At 45.4% G+C, this 18,706-nt stretch overlaps 1 protein-coding gene across 9 annotated transcripts in view; it reads left to right on the top strand.

Annotated features, from left to right (window-relative positions):
* Window positions 1–18,706, top strand: part of TNIK (TRAF2 and NCK interacting kinase) — a 347,969-nt gene that overhangs the window by 257,874 nt on the left and 71,389 nt on the right. For all 9 annotated transcript variants that reach the window (XM_059687029.1, XM_059687031.1, XM_059687025.1 and 6 more), the window contains exon 12: window positions 3,377–3,581. In XM_059687029.1, the coding sequence (XP_059543012.1) occupies window positions 3,377–3,581 (205 nt within the window). The remainder of the gene's footprint in view (window positions 1–3,376; window positions 3,582–18,706) is intronic.

Genomic DNA, 18,706 nt, shown 5'->3' with positions numbered 1-18,706 from the left:
CATCAGCTGCCACCAAAGCGGTTCCTCCCACCAGCTTTCTCCATCTCAGTTGTTCTCACCACCATTGCCCAGGTGCCAAGACCAAACCTGCAAGTCATCCTTCAATCCACACATTAGATCCACCAACAGATTTCATGAACTCTGTTCCAAATGATTCTCCCAACTTCCGTCCCCACCACTACCACCCTGAAGTCTCCACCCCAGAGCCCTTCAGTAGCAGCCCAGCTGGTGGCCTTGCTTGTCCTCCTACCCGCTGCAGACTGTCGTCCATTCAGCAGCCAAACAAATCAAATCATGTTACTCTCCTGCTTAATCTTTCCTTGTGTGGCTCTGCCCTCACTGCCCTGTCTCTCTGACCTCCTCTACCACTCTCCCTGTCATTCCCTCTTGCTGGGGTGTTTCTCAGCATCTAGAACAGCCGTGGGCAAACTACAGCCCGCAGGCTGGATCCGGCCCATTTGAAATGAATAAAACTATTGAAAAAAAAAGACCATACCCTTTTATGTAATGATGTTTACTTTGAATTTATATTAGTTCACACAAACACTCCATCCATGCTTTTGTTCCGGCCCTCGGGTCCAGTTTAAGAACCCATTGTGGCCCTCGAGTCAAAAAGTTTGCCCACCCCTGATCTAGAAGGGCTCAGGAATTTGGAAAAGGGGCTGCGAGTAAATTAATAAAGAGATTAGACATGAAATATGAATTTGGAAGGCATTTTGGGGAGTCAGAGGAGACCTAGCTTCAGTAACCAAGTTCTCTGAATCTCTGGACCCCCTAGCTTTTTATTAACACAAACTGCCCTAAAGCAAAGCAGATATACATATCAAAAGGTAAGGTTTGGTATACAGTAGGCATTGTCAGGTTGGGGGAACTGCCTTCAGCTGTCAGGCAGCAGGCAATAATATATGCAAATCTTTCGGTTTGGGGAAATGTTTTCAGCTATCCCAGCAGGCAATAATATATATCTTCAGCCCTGCTGAAGCCTCGAGGTCCACCAACCTTTTGATGAACTTCTTACATTTATGACCTGCTGGAATTAGCCCCCAGCGCCCTCTGCTCTTGGAAAGACCAGCTGGAGCTCAGTTACTTGAAGAGGCCATACCTGTCCCCACCACAGACCTCTATACAGCTGACCCTTAACATGGTTTTGAACTGCCCAGGCCCTCAGATACATAAGGCTGACTATGTGCATTGTTATATGCCATTTATACAGGGGTCTTGACCATCCTTGGATTTTGGTATCTGCAAGGGGATGGGGAGTGTGTCTTAGAACCAATACCCAATGGATATTGAGTGATAACTAAGTTTTGGGGGAGTCCAAAGTTATACACAGATTTTCTATTGCACAAGGAAGTGGTGAGCACCCCTAACCCCCGTGTTATTCAGGGCTCAGTTGTACTTGCTTTTCCTTCTGCCTGAAGGATTCTTCCCTACCTCTTCTTATGACTGACTCTTCATCATTTGAGTCTTAGCTCAACTGTCACCTTCTTGGAGAGGTCTTCCCTAATCACCCTATCCAAAGCAGAACCCTAATCTTTACCCCAGCACCCTTGCCATTGTCACTCATCAACTATTAACACTTTATCTTCTATAGAGATAATCAATACCTGAAATTATGCTATTTGTAATTGGTCTGTCTGCCTAATTATTTTTCAGTCTTTCCCACAAGATAACTCTAGAGAAAGAATTTGGTTACCTCCTACTGTATCCACTAGAGCCTGCTGTGTAGTAGGCACTCAATAATTATTTAATATATTTATTTCAAGTGAGAGCTGCCAGAAAGATTAAAAGGGCTAGGTTTGTATGAACAAACTAGAGGTCCAGTGCACAAAATTGGTGCACAGCGGAGGAGGGTCCCTCAGCCTGGCCTGCACCCTCTCCAATCCGGGATCCCTCTCGCAATCCGGAACCACTGGCTTCTAACTGCTCACCTGCCTGCCTGCCTGCCTGATGCCCCTAACTGCTCCCCTGCTGGCCTGATGGCCCTAACTCAGCTGTGGGCAAACTATGGCCCATGGGCCTGATCCGGCCAGTTTGAAATGAATAAAACTAAAAAAAAAAAAAAAGACCGTACCCTTTTATGTAATGATATTTACTTTGAATTTATATTAGTTCACACAAACACTCCATCCATGCTTTTGTTCCGGCCCTCCAGTCCAGTTTAAGAACCATTGTGGCTCTCGAGTCAAAAAGTTTGCCCACCCCTGCCCTAACTGCTCTCCCGTGCCGGCCTGATCCCCCTAACTGCTCTCCCCTCCTGGCCTGATCCTCCTAACTGCCTATCTGCTCTCCCTTCCTCTCTGTACCCTTCGGACCCCCTGCGCAGACATGCTGAGAGCTCTCTACCATGGCCCTGCACCCATCCTGATTGGTCGTTACATGATGGCATGCCAGCCAATTTGCATATTCCTCTATTATTAGTATAGATAGGAGCCATTTTCTACCTGTCTGTTAGGCTGTTGTGTCTGTGACTTTGAGTTATACACATGCAGTTGGGTGGTGAGTAGGACAGCCCTCAATTACCAGTGTTTTTTTGTTCCTCTGCCCCCCTTGTTCTCTCTGCCACATGCACATACAAACACATACATGCACACGCATGTGCCTAATGGCCATTTTGCAAGTGAGGTGGATTGAGGCTCACAGTTCTTAAAAGGAATCTAGGATCAGTGAGCTGGTTGAAGTCCCAGTTGCAAGTGGCCAGAACCAAACCACTTAACTTCACTTTAACCGGGGGGTGGGGGGATGGCGCACAAGACAAGTCCTGAACCCTCGGACTTGGCAGACTTGGGTTCAAGTCCTGTGCTGTCGACCTTGGCTCCACACTTCCCCTCCCTGGCTCATCACATCTTCATCACATCTTCATGTGAGCAGCCTACCCTTTGCCTCCTGTGGTTTGGTACAGAAGTCAAGGAGGTGATGTGAGTGAGGGTGACCTGTACTCCTCTAAGGAGAGTAGGTTCCCTCAGCTCCTGATTAATTTTTATTTTCTGGCTTTGTTCTTGCCTTTCTTAAACATGAAAATAAGCTGGTCTGGGGCTCAGGGCTTACACACACACTGAAGACTTTAGAAAGAGATCTTTGCCACGTCACAAGGGTGAGAGCGGTGTGGCCTCTAGGAATGTGACATCCCTCTAGGGAGGGTGACAGCATGTGTCTGCAGTAGTCAGCTGAAAGGGAGTCGGGCACTAGTCTCTTACTTTGACTCTGTTTCTTTTGGGGGTGAGTAATATACTTAGTGGAGGACCTAAGAGCCTGTGCTTGAGCAAGTGGCTCCTCTAGATGGGTGATTTATTTGCCCTGAACTCCTCCCCCAAGACGCACGGTAGCAGTTGCTCTTGCCCCTTGTGGGATCCTGATTTCTCTGTCCTGCCCACAGCTCCATTCTGAACCTGCCAGGAGAGTCAACCCTGCGGCGGGACTTCCTGCGGCTGCAGCTGGCCAACAAGGAGAGGTCCGAGGCCCTGCGGAGGCAGCAGCTGGAGCAGCAGCAGCGGGAGAACGAGGAGCACAAGCGGCAGCTGCTGGCCGAGCGCCAGAAGCGCATAGAGGAGCAGAAGGAGCAGCGGCGGCGGCTGGAGGAGGTGAGCATGCTCCGGCTGCCTTTGCACTCCACGTCTCTTGGTTGGGGTCACTCCCTGGGTATCCAGTGTGGGCCCAGATCGCATCCTGAGGCCTAGCCTGCTTGGCGCATACACACCTTCAAATATCACCTTCTTGCCTAGCCAGTGTGGCTCAGTGGTTGAGCTCAACCTATGAACCAAGAGGTCGCTGGTTTGATTCCTGGTCAGGGCACATCCCCAGGTTGTGGGCTCAATCCCCAGTAGAGGGCGTGCAGGAGGCAGCCAATCGATGACTCTCTCTCATCACTGATGTTTCTCTCTCTCCCTCTCCCTTCCTCTCTGAAATCAATAAAAATATATTTAAAAATAAAAGATGACCTTCTCAGTGAGGCCTCCCTGACCATCTTACTTAAAATCACACTCCTCTCTCTGGCATGTCCTTGTCTCCCCTGCTTTCTTATTTTTACATAGCTCCTATCACCTTTACACATTCTCTGTAAGTATTTTCATCTGTCTGTCTCTTTCCACTGGGCTTTAAGCCCCTGAGAACAGGGGATTTTGTCCCTTTTATCCCTGATATATCTTCAATGGCCCAAACAGTGCCTAGTGCACAGATGCCTCATAAACATTTGTGGAGTGAATGAACTAATTATAAATGAATGAGCCAGTGACTAAGAAGTAAAATATAGGTGTTAACTAGACCACAGTGAATAAGCAGGTAAGTGAGCTGACAAGTATGGAGAAGCAGGGCCTGCTTTTATTGACACTCCTTTGTTATTCCTCTGCACACTGGGGAAAGCAGCTGCAAGGCCTTCCAGACACCTTTGTGACCTGGGGCTTGTCTTCCAGTTTGTGGGTGAGACTTGCCTTCACCTGCAGGCATTGCTCTCATTTTTGTGGGGAACCATACCTCCGGCATGGCCGGTCCTGGCTGAGGCTCTTTCCTTTGTGGTCTTACAGACCAGACACTTATTAAAGCCCCTTCCCAGAACCTTGCTCTGAGGCCTCCTTCCTGTGCCAGATACATCAAATACTCTAGACAATTAGGAAACCGATTAAGCAGAGGAAATCGGATGGCAGATAGAAGGTTCACTAACTGCGCAGTAATGGGGCAGGAATTTTACAGTCTTCCCCAACACTGTCACGCTCCCCGTTAACTGTTTACAGCATTCACTTGCACTGTCCAGTGGCCCCTGCAGTTAAAGGGGGGCGAATTGCAGACAGCGGGAGCAGATTGCTTTTTAAATGGCTCATCCAGGCCTCAGTTTCAGCTTGTAATGAATCCCTTCAACCTCATTAGGTCTCTGGAATATTAATATGCAGACCAGCAGCAATACTGTCCAAGAGTTGCAATTATTGAATGACTTCTGTGTGTCAGGGGCCGGGTGGGGTACTTTGCTTATATCCAAGATCTTATCTCCTATCATTATCTCTTTGCATTTATTCATCATTTCTCATGCAAAGTGCATATAATCTCCATTTAGCCGGAGGAAACTAAGGTTTAGGGAAGGAAAGTAATTAGTTCCATGTGGCAGGGCAGATAAGTGCAAAGCCAGGATTCACACCAGGTCTCCCTGATCCCATTGTTCACCTAGGCGCAGTGGTCAACAAACTGTGGCTCGCGAGCCACATGCAGCTCTTTGGCCCCTTGAGTGTGGCTCTTCCACAAAATACCGACTTCTGAGCATGGGCCACGAAATTTCAATCGCACTGTACGTGCGCGCTCACACGTGGTATTTTGTGGAAGAGCCACACTCAAGGGGCCAAAGAAAAGAGCCGCATGTGGCTCGCGAGCCACAGTTTGCCAACCACTGACTAGGGCCCTGAAATGGTAAATGTACATACTAGTATCAGAGCTTTGAACTGTGATCCTCAAAATTGGAACTTGTAGGCTTCCGCAGGTAGCACTAGGCAAGGGAAGCTCTTTCTCAGCTAAGTATCTAAGTCTGTAATATCGTCTGTGTGCAGAACGCTCAGCACATTGCCCCAACAATTTGGCTCAGTGGTTGAACGTCGACCTGTGAACCAGAAGGTCATGGTTCCATTCCTGGTCAGGGCACATGCCGGGGTTGTGAGCTCAATCCCCAGTGGGGAGCTTGCAGGAGGCAGCCAATAGATGATTCTCTCATCATTGATGTTTCTCTCTCTCTCTCTCCCTTTCCTTTCCTCTCTGAAATCAATAAATATTTATTTTTTTAAAGAAAAGAACACTCAGTACATGAGAAGTTTAAAGCTCACCTTCTTCTAGTCTGAGACTTACACCGTCGTAGAAAGAGGCACTGCAGTGCTGAGGGGCAGAGACCTCCGGAGGAGCAGGCAGAGGCAGTGGAAAGGGAGAGTGGGTGTGGTCAGGCAGCTCTCAGAAGTGAAGTGCGTGGTACAACAGGGGAGCTGCCTGCACCTGTGGTTACTCACCTGGGTACATAGTGAAAGTCTGGCACGTCCTTGTACCTGTGCCTGGTGTCACCTCCTTCAGCCCACCCAGGCCAGTTTGGGCTTCTACTGGCCTCCAGCCAAGGGCCACACCGTTTCCTCCAGGCTCTCTGGTCTCTGAGAACCAAGGGCCGCTGCTGTTTGGATTAAAGGTTTACTCCCTAGATTCTTGGTCAAGCCCCTCTCCCCAGCTAAGCACTGCCCCCCAAATCCTGCTTTTCCTGCTTTCTTCCTTGGCTTGTGGTTTATTCCTTCCAAGAGCATTTCCAAGACCGCTTCATCATTGGAGCATCACACCGTGAAAACCTTAGCTGTTCGCATCCGTGAGCTCCTTGTGAAGTGATTTGTGACACTGCATCTGAGGCTAAAATACTTACCGTGTAACCCTAGAGAATCCCCCATCATCCCATTTGAAATGCTGAAGAATGCAAACATGTGCATGGATCCACACACATACATGCACACACACACACACACACACACACACACATTTCCTTCTTTTATTTTTACTTAAACGTAAGGACTGAAAGACCTTCGGCTCTTGGACCTAGATCCTTAATTAATGCAACATCTTTTCCAAGGAGGCATTGTATTATTTTGTTGTTTTGATGTTTTAGATTTTGTTCCCTCTTACCTGGTTTGATTTATTTGAGCTTTAAATGTTTTTTTATTAAGTTGGAATCATCATTCCTAACAGTTATGAAGCACTTACCATATGACAGGTACTCTGTTCAGCACTTTATGCGAATTGGCTCATTTAATCCTCAGAGCCACCCCAGTCTAAAGATAATGCAGCCAAGCCTCACAGAGGTTAATAACTTGTTCAAGGTCACACGGCTTCAAAAGAAACCAGATTTCAAAGCCAAGGGTCGGACTTTGGAGCCCGAGTGCTGTCGCTGCACCCGCCCTGCCTCACCGCTGATAAGCCATTGTCAGCCTGCTTTTCCATAGTCTTCACCTGGCCTCCCCTTCAGTGGCCTTTTACCTGAGAAATCAAGGATTTTGGAGCCAGGGCAGGGAAGCTGCACCCCACAGTGCTCCTCTCTGAGCGGGTTCTGGCTCTCCTGCTCCCAGTCAGAGCCACCGCCGAGGCTTCCTCACATCTCTTCTTTGGTGGCATTTCCATAGCCTCTCCTTTCGTTGCAGGTCAGTGTTCAGATTCAGGGGGGCACACGTATCCCTGGGAACACACCCTGTCAGTCCCCACCTGCACAGAAGGTGACTGCATGCATGAGGACCCTTGGCTCTGTGCACCAGTGTGCACAAGTCCTGACTTCTCACCAGAAGCAGGAATGCTCGTGACTGCAGGACATCAAGAAATTATACCTGCTTTATCTTTTGATCCTATATCTTGCTTCTGTTGCTCAATAGAGAAGAAAAAGAAATAGGAAGCTCAGATGGCTATAAATTCTGAACCTCTAAGTAATGACTGTCTCTGCCACCAGGGACGCGCCCCCCCCCCCCCCCCCCCCGTGTCCTTCTCCTGCTGGATCCCCATCCACGTCTGATGCCCTGGCCTGGGGTGACAACTTGAGTTTCTGAGTAGGAACTTGAACTACATCATCACACGGAGGCAGTTAAAGTCTATAGGTAGACTTGCAAATGTTGCATTGCTGTGGTCAGGTAGGCTTGTGTAGGCATGTTGGGAGAGACGCCCCCATTTCCAAATAAAGGCCCTTCGGGTGTCCTTTTGGTCACATGAGGCTGTGTGGGTCACAGCCATTGTCTTCCTCGGTGATCTCAGATGTCAGCTCCTACCAGGGCTTTCTAAGGAAGCCCTGCATGTCCTTCGCTATTTATGAGTCACCACGTGGATTTGGTGTGGTTCTAAATCAGTATCCGCATATTCTTGGAAGGACTTTGTACAGTGAAGGTAGTCATTTTTCAGCTTGTGAAAAGATGTGGCTTCAAGCCAATTAAATGGTGAATGCAAGACTCTCAGCTGTGTCCAGTGACAAAGTACAATTTATAACTAAGTTCCAGGAGCTTGATTAAACCCAGCTCAGGGGAATGAGCCCAGCAATAGTGAGACAGCACATGTAGAGGGCTTCTCCTATCTTACTCAGTCCAATAAACTTTGTCATTGCTTGGCCTAGACAAGGCACAACTTATTTTATTCTCTACTGCAGAGTTAGGAGCCAGGAGGTGTTGGGACACCCACTCTGGTCATCTTTGCTGACACTGACCTTGAGCAGAAGGTTTATGGTAATGCTTGATTCTGCTCGAGGATTTGAGATGATACTAGTGAGATATATATATATTTCAATTTGCAGAAGACCTTTTATACTTCATTTTGGAAAGAGTATATTTAAGTCACAGGAATGAATCAAATTGATCCCAGGAGTGCCAACTTGCTCCATGGTATGAACTTTTATCCTTCAGAGAATTGCGTTAATTTTTTTAAGCCACCTGGTTCTCAGTCAGTGCCCTTCAAGACCATATGACATTGTCCAGTGATAAAACAACCAGTTCTACCTAAAAGATAGCATACTGCTTTGGTTCTGTCACCTGAAGTTTTTGTTTTTGTTTTTGTTTTTTTAAGAAATACCACTGATATCTTATTCACTAGTAGCACTGGAGCCCTACTGTACAAAATGAGAGACTGGCAGTCTCAGCAGTGAGTTCTCTCTAAGCCTCTAGCGTTTTATGGTGACGGAGGCATTCAAGGACATTGAGCCCAACTGTTGTTGCTTAAGTGTACAGAAGAATTAAAACCTTTCCCCTATTTCTGCAGGCAGTCATTTAACAAATTTAGTGACTGCCTACTTCCACTATGCAGGATACTGGGAATACAGTCTGCCCTTGTGAAGACTAGATCTGTGAGGGAAACAGGCATTAGGCAAATATTCACCCAAGTAATCATTCATGATCATTGCCAGAGTGATGTGGTGGAGACGAATGCGCACTATGGGCATGTACCACGGGGACAGGAGCCTAGCCTGGCTGGGAGGCATGTTGGTTGGAGTCCAGCTGAAGGAGAGCGGAGGATGTAGGCAGGGAAACAGGGCTTCTCAGGCCAAGCTAAGGAGTTTTGAATTTTACTTTAAGAATAGTAGGGAAATATTCACATGTTAACCAAGAGAATATGATGAGATCTGCAGTTTTATTTTTATTTATTTTTTAAAACTTTTATTAAAATGTATTTTTATTTATTTCAGAGAGGAAGGGAGAGAGAGAGATAGAAACATCAATGATGAAAATCATCGATCAGCTGCCTCCTGCACACCCCCTACTGGGGATTGAGCTTACAACCTAGGCACGTGCCCTTGACGAGAATCCACCCAGGACCCTTCAGTCCACGGGCTGCCGCTCTACCCAATGAGCCAAACCAGTTAGGGCAGATCTGCAGTTTTAAAATGGAACTTTGGCTGTTGCAAGGAGAGGGATTGGAAGGAGCACAAGTGGGAGAGACAAGGTAGTCCAAGCCTGAGCGGGGAGTGCTTTAGATGGATTGAGAAAAGTGGATCCATTTGAGAGAGATGTTGCCTGTAGAGCATGCAGGACATGGGGTTGACTAGACGTCAGAGGTGAAGCAAAGCGGGCAGTCCCAGAAGGTTCCCGACATCGGACTGGACCATCCAGGTGGAGGACCAGGTTTGGAAGGAGAAGAATATCAGTTGGCAACATAGTGAGTTTAAGATGCCTATGAGGCGGTCAATGGTGATGCCAAGGATGCAGTTGGATTATAGAAACAGCTGTAGAAGGGTGTGAACGATGGGAAAGGTGGGAATTCCTGGTTTCTGGTAATGGAAATCTACACTGAGGAGAGAGAAAGTCTGGGCCTGAACTCTGAGAAGTCAGAGCAGGAGAGGAGAAGCCAGCAAAGAAGACTGATAAGGACACAGAAGGAACGTCAGGAGACCTTGATGTTGAGCATAGGGTTAAAGGGACCAGCTCTGTGAATGTTGCCCGAAGATCAAACATGATAGCAGGATCCTTTAGTTTCAAAAACAAAAAAAATATTTAAAAAAAACTTTGCCCTGGTTGAGTGGCTCAATTGATTGAAGCATGGTCCCGTACACCAAAAAGTTGCGGGTAAATCTATGGAAAGGACATATCCTCAGGTGAGGATGTAAAAAAAGCAGGGTGGGGGGGGAGGGTTGTAGTACTCTTTAGAAATGCATTCATTTCCTCTTTGTTTTGGAAGAAGATACTTGCTCAGGAAGTCAGATCTGATTTTTAAGTGGAAAGTTGTTGGTTTGAATTTGAGGGCCACTGTGTACTACCTGCATGCTCTGGGCGTCCTCAGAGTCTCCCCGTACCCCACTTCCTGCGCATCCCACTGACAAGCCAGTTTAACTGTTACTAGCAAGACCCACCTCAGACTTCTCTTTAGAGAACTTTGTATAATTACATGCTCATCTATTTGTGGTCAGCTTTGGCTTACAGTCCCTCTTAGCATTTGTTTTCACTCAGGGTAACCCGGCCAGCCTCACAGGAGCTGTGCCAGCCGGAGCCCAACCCCAGAGAAGCTAGTGTTTGTGAGCTTATTCTTTGGAACCTAAGTAGTTTCTCCCAGCTGCTCTTAGACCAAAAAAAGCGCCAGCGGTAGGTGGGGGGTTTGGGGGGGGGGGGGGGCGCAAGGATAAAGGGGCAGGGGAAAGCTGCATATCTCTTTAAGAGTCGGTATGTACAGGACAATATATCAAAGCTCTTAAAAGTCTCATGAGCACAGAGCATTTGGGGAAATTCTCTTGAGAGTCATATCTTGGCTAATGGTTATTTTCCTTAATAGATAGGAGTTTTTTAACTTTCTGGTGTCTCGGTTTCTTCATTAGCACCATCTGAAATGACAATAGCATTTACGCCCAAGGCTACTGTGAGGATTAAATTAGTTAATTCATAGAAAGCTTAGAATGGGACCAGTAGTTACAAGACACTTAACCACTATTAGTTATTATTATTATTGGTATTGGGTCCCTTTGGCTGAAGTCAGAGATATAACTTCCAACAATTTGAATTCTTTCATGTGCAGCAGTAAAACCCTCTTGAATTTATTAAAATAAAATGTACCAACAGGTAAGACATTTTTATGCCTTGGGAAGAATATTTGTTATAATACTAATAGGAAATCAGTTCAGTCATTAAGAGTAAATGTGTCATTAGTTTTTTAATGGCAGGATAACAGATTATGAGACAAAGTACACCAGCTTTGAAGGTGTGGCGACCAAGGTGTGCTTCTAGCTATGTGATCTTTGGGCAAAGTACTCACCTTCTCCAAACCTCAGCTTCCTTATAGACACAATTAAGATACTATTTACTTTGTGAGAAGTAAATGGAACCATATATACAGAAATCTAGGCACCATGTCTGACACGGGCATGGATTGATATCCTTAGGTGAATGTTTTCTTGTCCTTGTGCAACTCATGATTTCAAAGTTGTTACTTTTCATTTGTTGGTTTTAAGGGTTTTCTGAATAGATAGCATTTCCATTTCCCTGCCTTTCTTAGTTCTCTAATGTACCATCCCTGTTTACTACAAAACCTGGACTTTGCCATCCCTTTTTGAGGGTCCTTCCCTGAGAGCACCCCTCTTCCTGTGTCTTGCTGGGATGTCCATCTACTGTTACCTTGGCCGGCAGTCCTGGCCTAGTCAGCACGGGAGGCAGCCCATCTTCATCCTCCTGGATGTACCTCGTTTACGAGGATCAAATGCCACCTTGGAAGGTCTCTTCTTCCCAACCGAGCCTCACGAGACCTTCCCCTGGCCACCTCTACTTTTCAGTGGATTCTCTTATCGGTATTTCTTGCTGTCATTTCCAACACTGTCTAATTATAATCCCATTATTGTCAAGTGGCTGCATCGAGTCCTGAATTAAACCCGTAAGAAGATAGGTTCCTTTTGATGCCTGAATAGTAAGTTCTGGGCATCAGAGACTCAGCACTAGAACTGACCCCTTCACCAAGGAGGTAGAAGCAAGGTATTCCAGTGTATATAAGGAAGAGACTGCCTGGGTTTGAATCCGGCGCCGCCACACCTTTGCGATCTTAGACTAGACCTCTCTGCCTCAGTTTGCCCATTTATAAAATGGGACAGGGATAGTTTCAAGGAGTAAATGAGATAATACATAAAAAGTGCTTAGAGCAATACCTGGCACCCAGTAAGTACGCGAATAAATTCCAGAACACAGCTGTATAGGAAGGGAAATATCATTGTTTCTCATTATCTGCCTAGTTGTTGCTCCTCTAAGTCAACCTCTCTTCAGGGCGAGGGCTCAGAGTTGCATGCAGCTGAGCGGGCTGAGTGGGTAGAAGCCAGAGCCGGGGACACGAGAGTGGCTGTGCACCAGTGTGGCATTCCCACTGGACCACACCCCCAGGCTCTCCGAAGAGAGAGGCACCGTGAGCAAGAATAACTGCCCCCTTTTAAGGCCTGGAGTGTTCATTCATCGGCACTGCTGAGAAATGGCATTCCGTTCATTTAATCATTAACTGTGGGCATCCTAATGTGTGCTGTAAGCAGGGGCCTCTGGCGCGAGGCAGAGGGGCCCTTTATTCCTGAATGTCATCAGCATTGTCACGAAGACTGAATGCTTCCTAGCTGGACCTGAGCTCCATTATTCCAATAACTGAACAGAAATTATGAAACAGCTGGGTGCCAGGCTGACAAACTGGATGCTCTTCGTCCCACGCTTCAGAGGCCATGTGGTGTGCATGGGTGTGTGGGTCCCAGAAGGACAACTAGCTCTCACCTGCCGTGATGCAGGAGGTGGGGCTTTGTCTGTGTAGTCACCTGGATCCTTGGTGGGAGGGGTTTCCTGCCAAGGTGAGGAAGTTGCAGGAAAATGCTACTGTTATTTTAAATCCTTTTGCCCAGACCTCTTCCCATGCTTTCCAGGAATGGGAAAGATATGCTGGTTTATATAAATGCAGCATTTCATACTGGAAAGAGACGTTAGACAGTTGCTGACCGTAGGTGGATGGCAGGTATGGCCTTTCAGGGACTGTAGGCAGCGGGCGTTACAGACCTGCCTTCCATTGTCTGGGCTCTTCATGGGACCTCTTATTATCACATCTCATCTGCGTTTCTTGTGTTTCATAATCATTATTAGTTGTTCCTGACCATAAAACTGCGACATCAAAATAGTTTCACCAAATGGTATTTCACATGGCATTTGCATCGAATTGTTTTCATTTCACTTTTATTTTCTTCAGTGAGTAGTTTTATAGACTCATAGAGGTTGGGGAAGATAAGGGACCTCAAAAGTGATCTAAGCCACTTCTCTCAAAGCAATATCTTGATGATATTCTTCAAACAGAGTCATTTAGCCTGTTTAATGTATGATCTCTGCTTATACTTTTAGAGGCTTAATGCAGCCTATTCTATTTTTGAGCAACTTAGCCTATTATTGATTTGTGCATTACAGACCTGCCTTCCATTAATACACAGTATGCCAAAGAAAACTAAAATGTCTTCCACCTCAGCCCAAAAGTGTTTGGAGGCAATGATAATGCTCTTCCCCAAATGGCGCCGGTTCCTGCAACCTTTCCACGTATGATATAATTTAGCATCTTTAGTAACACCCAGATGTGCAGGGTGGCCCTCTCTGTAGACATTGTATTAATAAACTGGTCTATAATGGGCTTGTTTTCTTAGAACTCCATCTAGAGTTTCATCTAAGGCTTCCAAATAATGGCAGAGGGAACTTAGGAGTTATATATGCACTGACTTTTACATTAACCTACAGGGTCATAGGTACTCAGCATGTCCATCAGGCCGTTCTTGCTCCTCTATGCAAACCCCAGGAAAACCCAGGGGAAACTGTTGTGGCTCAGAGATAATAAGAGCTTCTGAGTAATCACATTGACTGGCATCAATAGGAGAGAAAGGACCAGACTTCTTCATTAAAGCCTCCTTGCAGCTCAGCCTGTGCTTAGCCATGGGGCTGCCTACTGTTCAAAAGTTAACCAGGGAGTCCTAGCTGGTTTGGCTTAGTAGACAGAGTGTAAGCCTAAGGCCTGAAGGCTCCCAAGTTTGATTCTGGTCAGAGGAACATACCTCAGTTGCAGGCTTGATCCCTGGCCCTGGTCGGGGGTATGTGTGGGAGGCAACCAGTTGATGTGTCTCTTTCACATCCGTGTTTCTGTGTGTGTGTGTGTGTGTGTGTGTGTGTGTGTGTGTGTGTCCCCTTCCCTTCTACTCTCTAAAAATCAATGGGAAAATATCCATGGGTGAGGATTAACAAAAATAACAACAACAATAAAAAGTTGACCAGGGAGTTCAAAGGAAGAGTTTAGGCAATTAATTTCCAGGAAAGCTATGAATGAATAGGTTGGATGGTTTATCTTTAATAGTATAAAGAGTATAAAATAAAAGAAGGAGGTATGTGTAGCATGTCTAGCTTCTCTAATGGTTCTCTGATTACTGTTTCTGTGAAGAAAAGATAGGTAACAAAGTGATGATAGAAAGAGAAAAAGATGGGCACCTGAAAAAGCAGAACATGTCATCCTTCACATGGCATACGGAAATGTCTCCACCAGCTTCTTTCAACCCAGAGAGCAAGCTTGCCAAGAGCCACACACAGAGTGAGGTCCTGGCGTTGCACTTACCAAGTGAACTTGGGCAAGCTATTGGCCTGAGTGTGCCTCAGTTTCCTTAGCTGTCAAATTGGGACAATGACAATAGTCTGTACCTGAAAGTGTTGTGGTGAGAATTGAATGAGTATAGGGCTTAGAATATTGTTCCTCCTCTATATGCATCCCAGGAATTCTGTCTTGCATCAGAAGAGGCACAACATAAGTGTTTGCTCATATTATCTATGATTATTATTTTTTGTTATTCTGACTACTCTGTTGTGTAGTGAATTCAGAGGTGCCAGACTGTTTCACCATCACTCTTAATGTCCTTTCTATTTAAAAAAAAAGTTTGGAATCCCAGTTTTAGTTATAAGAAATCATGCCCTTGCCCTGCGGTGGTCTTTCCAAAAGGAAACCTTAGCAAATGTTAAATTGTACAAATGAAATACCCAGAGCTTCTGTGAAGTTTATACAGAACAGTCCTACTTCACTGTGTGGTTGATTTAAAAGACCACACTGCATCCTTTCATCTGTGTGTCTGAGCAGAGAGCCCCTGAGTCAAGGGGATGGTGTGAGGTACTTCCCAAGGGGCCCGACTGGATCCCGCGCCAGCAGCTTGCTCTCCTCTGGAGGCTGACTCGGATCCTCGGTGGTCATTGGGTCCCCTCTCACCACTTCCAGGATGAAAACCAAGAGAAGCTCTCTCAGAGCAAATTCTAAGAGAATTTCTGCTTTGTTTCACTTCTCATTCTGAATTGCTAGTAGATTTTTGCTTTGCGATGAGGCACTTCCTTGCTTAGACACTTTTAGACTGAACAGACCTGTGAGATGACCTTATCTGCCCGCTGTGACATCAGATTAAGGTGATTTATTCAAGGTCATAGAACACTTCACTTATGTGTTAAACAAATATTTATTGAGACTATGTGGTCTGCAGTGTTTGTTTTGGTGGCAGAGCAAGACTAGAATCTAGTGTTCTTATTTCTTACCCGGTATTCTTTCCTCTACGTCCTTTGCCTCTCCTACCTTCCCTGTCCCCAATGACATGTTGTATTACAGTTATGGGGTATTAATTCACAAGTGTGGATGCTACCTGTGTGTCTATATAATGGATGTGATGGATCTAAAAGAGAGACTCAGGGCCCAAAATCTCTACACAATGGCATCAAGCCTCGTTTCCTCAGAATCTACCAAATGTCATGAGAACAAGACTCAAATTCAACCTGAATGTTTGGTAAGTAGATAAAAACAACTAAGTATCCCATCTGGAATTTCTTAAGGACATTGAAGGAAGTGCTGATGGTGCCAGGAGAGATGAGTTGCCTTTAGCTCAGCTCCTCCCCACATTCTCACTGTCCTTCCCACTAATCTCCAGCTGATAGAACACTCTCCTGAGCACTAGGGGCCAGGAGGTAGGAGGGCATAGCGTGGAAAGAGCATGGAATCAGACCGACCTGGGCTTGATTCCAGGCTCCACCATTTCCAGCTGTGAGACATGGAACAATTTACTTAACTTCTCTGAGCCTCAATGTGCTTATCTATAAAATGGGAATAATAATAACAAACTCTGTCATCACTCTGTAGGATTAAATGAGCTGAAGCATGTCAATCAACCTGCCCAGCAAATACCTGGCACTCACAGACAGTGCCCAACATCATGGTTTGTATTCATGCCATGATTTTCTCCTAAGTTATCATGTGGCCATTGACAAGGCATTAAACCTTCCCAAAAGGTTATAAAAGAAGGAAATTTTAAAATGACATTTGCCCCACTTAATTTCATAGCCTTATATCATAAGGCTCTAATTAGGATAATCTATGATGGAGTACATGTTTGGGTTGAAAAAAGAAAACACCCATACACAAAAATTACAATTTTTACTGTCTTGATGAGTAGAAAGGAGGCTGAGTTACATCCCCCTTTAAGCCCCACCAGCTCTGTGTACGTCTGGGTAGCTCACCTTAACCAACTCTCTTTTGTCCGGATCAGAACAGATTGGTCCCCACTGCTGTGAAATAACTTTCACCACATGCTCAGGTGACATAAACAGAGGTGGCATCTTCATCGACAAAGAACCAAATTACAAGTCAACAATTTCTTGCTTATTTTCATTTTGAGCTTCCCAAGGAAAATGTTGAGTTTTCAAAAGATATGGGAGACCAAGGCTCGGTTTTCATTTGTTTATTAATGTGGACCCATCTTAATGACCTTTCTTCATTCTAAAAAGAGGACTAAGGTTGCTTACAAAGATTAATACATCAACAGAAAATAAAATAAAGTAAAATGGACTATAAAGTAAAAGAGAAAAACAAGGGGAAGCCAGCCGGGTCCATTCCCAGGACCTGGCACAGCATGGCGACCAAGTGCAAGTGCCCGGGGGCCACCAGCCTGACTCTGAGATCCTGGCAGCTCAGAGAAGAGGCAAACTCCAGAGTTTGAGATTCCTGTTGTCCATCAGATAAGAGTAAATGTGTTATTCAGGCGAGCTCTCTGAGATTGTTGAAAACCTACACACTCGCCTAGTCGTGGTGAGTAGTGCTGTGAATATTGTCTGAGGTGATATTCCTACCACAGGCACAGTGATTAGCTTTATTCGGCTGTTCTGATAACATTGTAAAATGCAATTTATGGCCTAACCATTCATCAAAGTCACTTCCATAAGAGCCAGAGCACCCTGTGCAGTTCGCACATTTCTGTTGGTTAAATGCCATCTGAAAAGAACATTTAACGAAACAAAAGGAAAGGAAGGCAAACTCCGCAGTCTTTGTCATGAGCACCCATGAGGATTATTTCTTATAACTTTAATACGAATTGGATATTTACAGATTAAAAGGACATTCTTTTGCAAGAATTTAAAGACCTGCAATTCTACACAGTCAATTTGAGATCAATGTATAACTTTTGAGGGTCCCCTGAGCAGGGTGCAGGATTATCTTTCTCATTAAAATAAACTTACTTGCTCATATACTTGAACGTGCAGCCACACAGCCTCCTCCAGAAGGTGGCTGGAGAGGGAACACCCATGGAGAGATCAGACTGTTATTAAGAAAAATCATTCTTTGGGAACCTCCAGAGAGTACAAGGAAGACAAGAAGCCCCTGGTGACCTACTCCATCCAGCAAGGCTACAATGATTTTAACCTGGAGTGAGTATTATCAGTCATTCCCCAACCAGGAATAAAACAAACAAGCTAGGAAACTTATAAGAACCCACTGAATATCTAATTTTAAGTGATATAACTTTTGGAGGTGCCTCTAAGAAGAGGCGGATGAAAATATACTTGCAGGCAGGTCCTTCTAGGTGAGGCATCTGCCACGAATGTTAGAGGAGTTGGTTTTGTGTTTTGTTTTTTTTTTATTATTTTGTTTTATTGCTTAAAGTATTACAACGAGTAGTACATATGTCTCCTTTTTTTTTCCCCTTGACCTTCCCCCGGCCTCCCCTACGCCCCAGTGTAGAGGAGTTGGTTTAAGCCATTTTTTTTTGGACAGCAGAACCACTGACATCTTTATGCATAATCTGAATAAAATTCAGAATACTATTTCCCCTCTTTCCACTCCTTCTGGCTACATGCTTATTTTCTTATTTTATTTTTCTTCTGCCTTTCTCTACGATAGCCAATAGATACTATGCCAGTGCCAACCATAAGTAGATCTCTATTTAGAAAAACATTCTTAAGTCTTGTCTGTGCTCCACATAAAAGGCCTGGAGGTCTTAGAAGGATGGCTCTGCATGGCTTTCTCTCCTTTTCTTGCTGCTCAATCAACAGTATTCAATGCAACAAGTATCAGTGGTATGAGGCTCTATATTGGATATAGTGGGAGATAAAAACAGGAGTGGAACAGAGACCCTGTCCACAAAGAGCTTTTAGCCTAGATTGAGAGTAGGTAAGCATACTCAGATAACCATATTATGAGGTACAATGGGATGTAACCTGTAAGTACTAATAGGAAGGGACACAGTGCCACAGAAATATCGGAGGATACTGTGTTGTCTTCTTTTGCCCCAAGTTTTTTACTTGGTCCAGTTCAACAAAACTCTGTGCACCTTTTAGGGGCCAGGTCCTATGTGAGGGGCTGGCGGTCCACCAGGATCAAGCCTCAGGAGCTGCTTCTAGAAAGAGTCATCCGAGCTTTGTCAAGGTGTCTGCTTGAGGCCCAGGACTTGGTCTTTCTCTCACATGTTTTGGTATGT

This window comes from Myotis daubentonii, chromosome 3 (assembly GCF_963259705.1).
Source record: "Myotis daubentonii chromosome 3, mMyoDau2.1, whole genome shotgun sequence".
In the NCBI taxonomy this organism is placed as follows: domain Eukaryota; kingdom Metazoa; phylum Chordata; class Mammalia; order Chiroptera; family Vespertilionidae; genus Myotis; species Myotis daubentonii.
The sequence above is the reverse complement of the archived record's forward strand: the minus strand, read 5'-3'. Positions and strand labels throughout refer to the sequence as shown.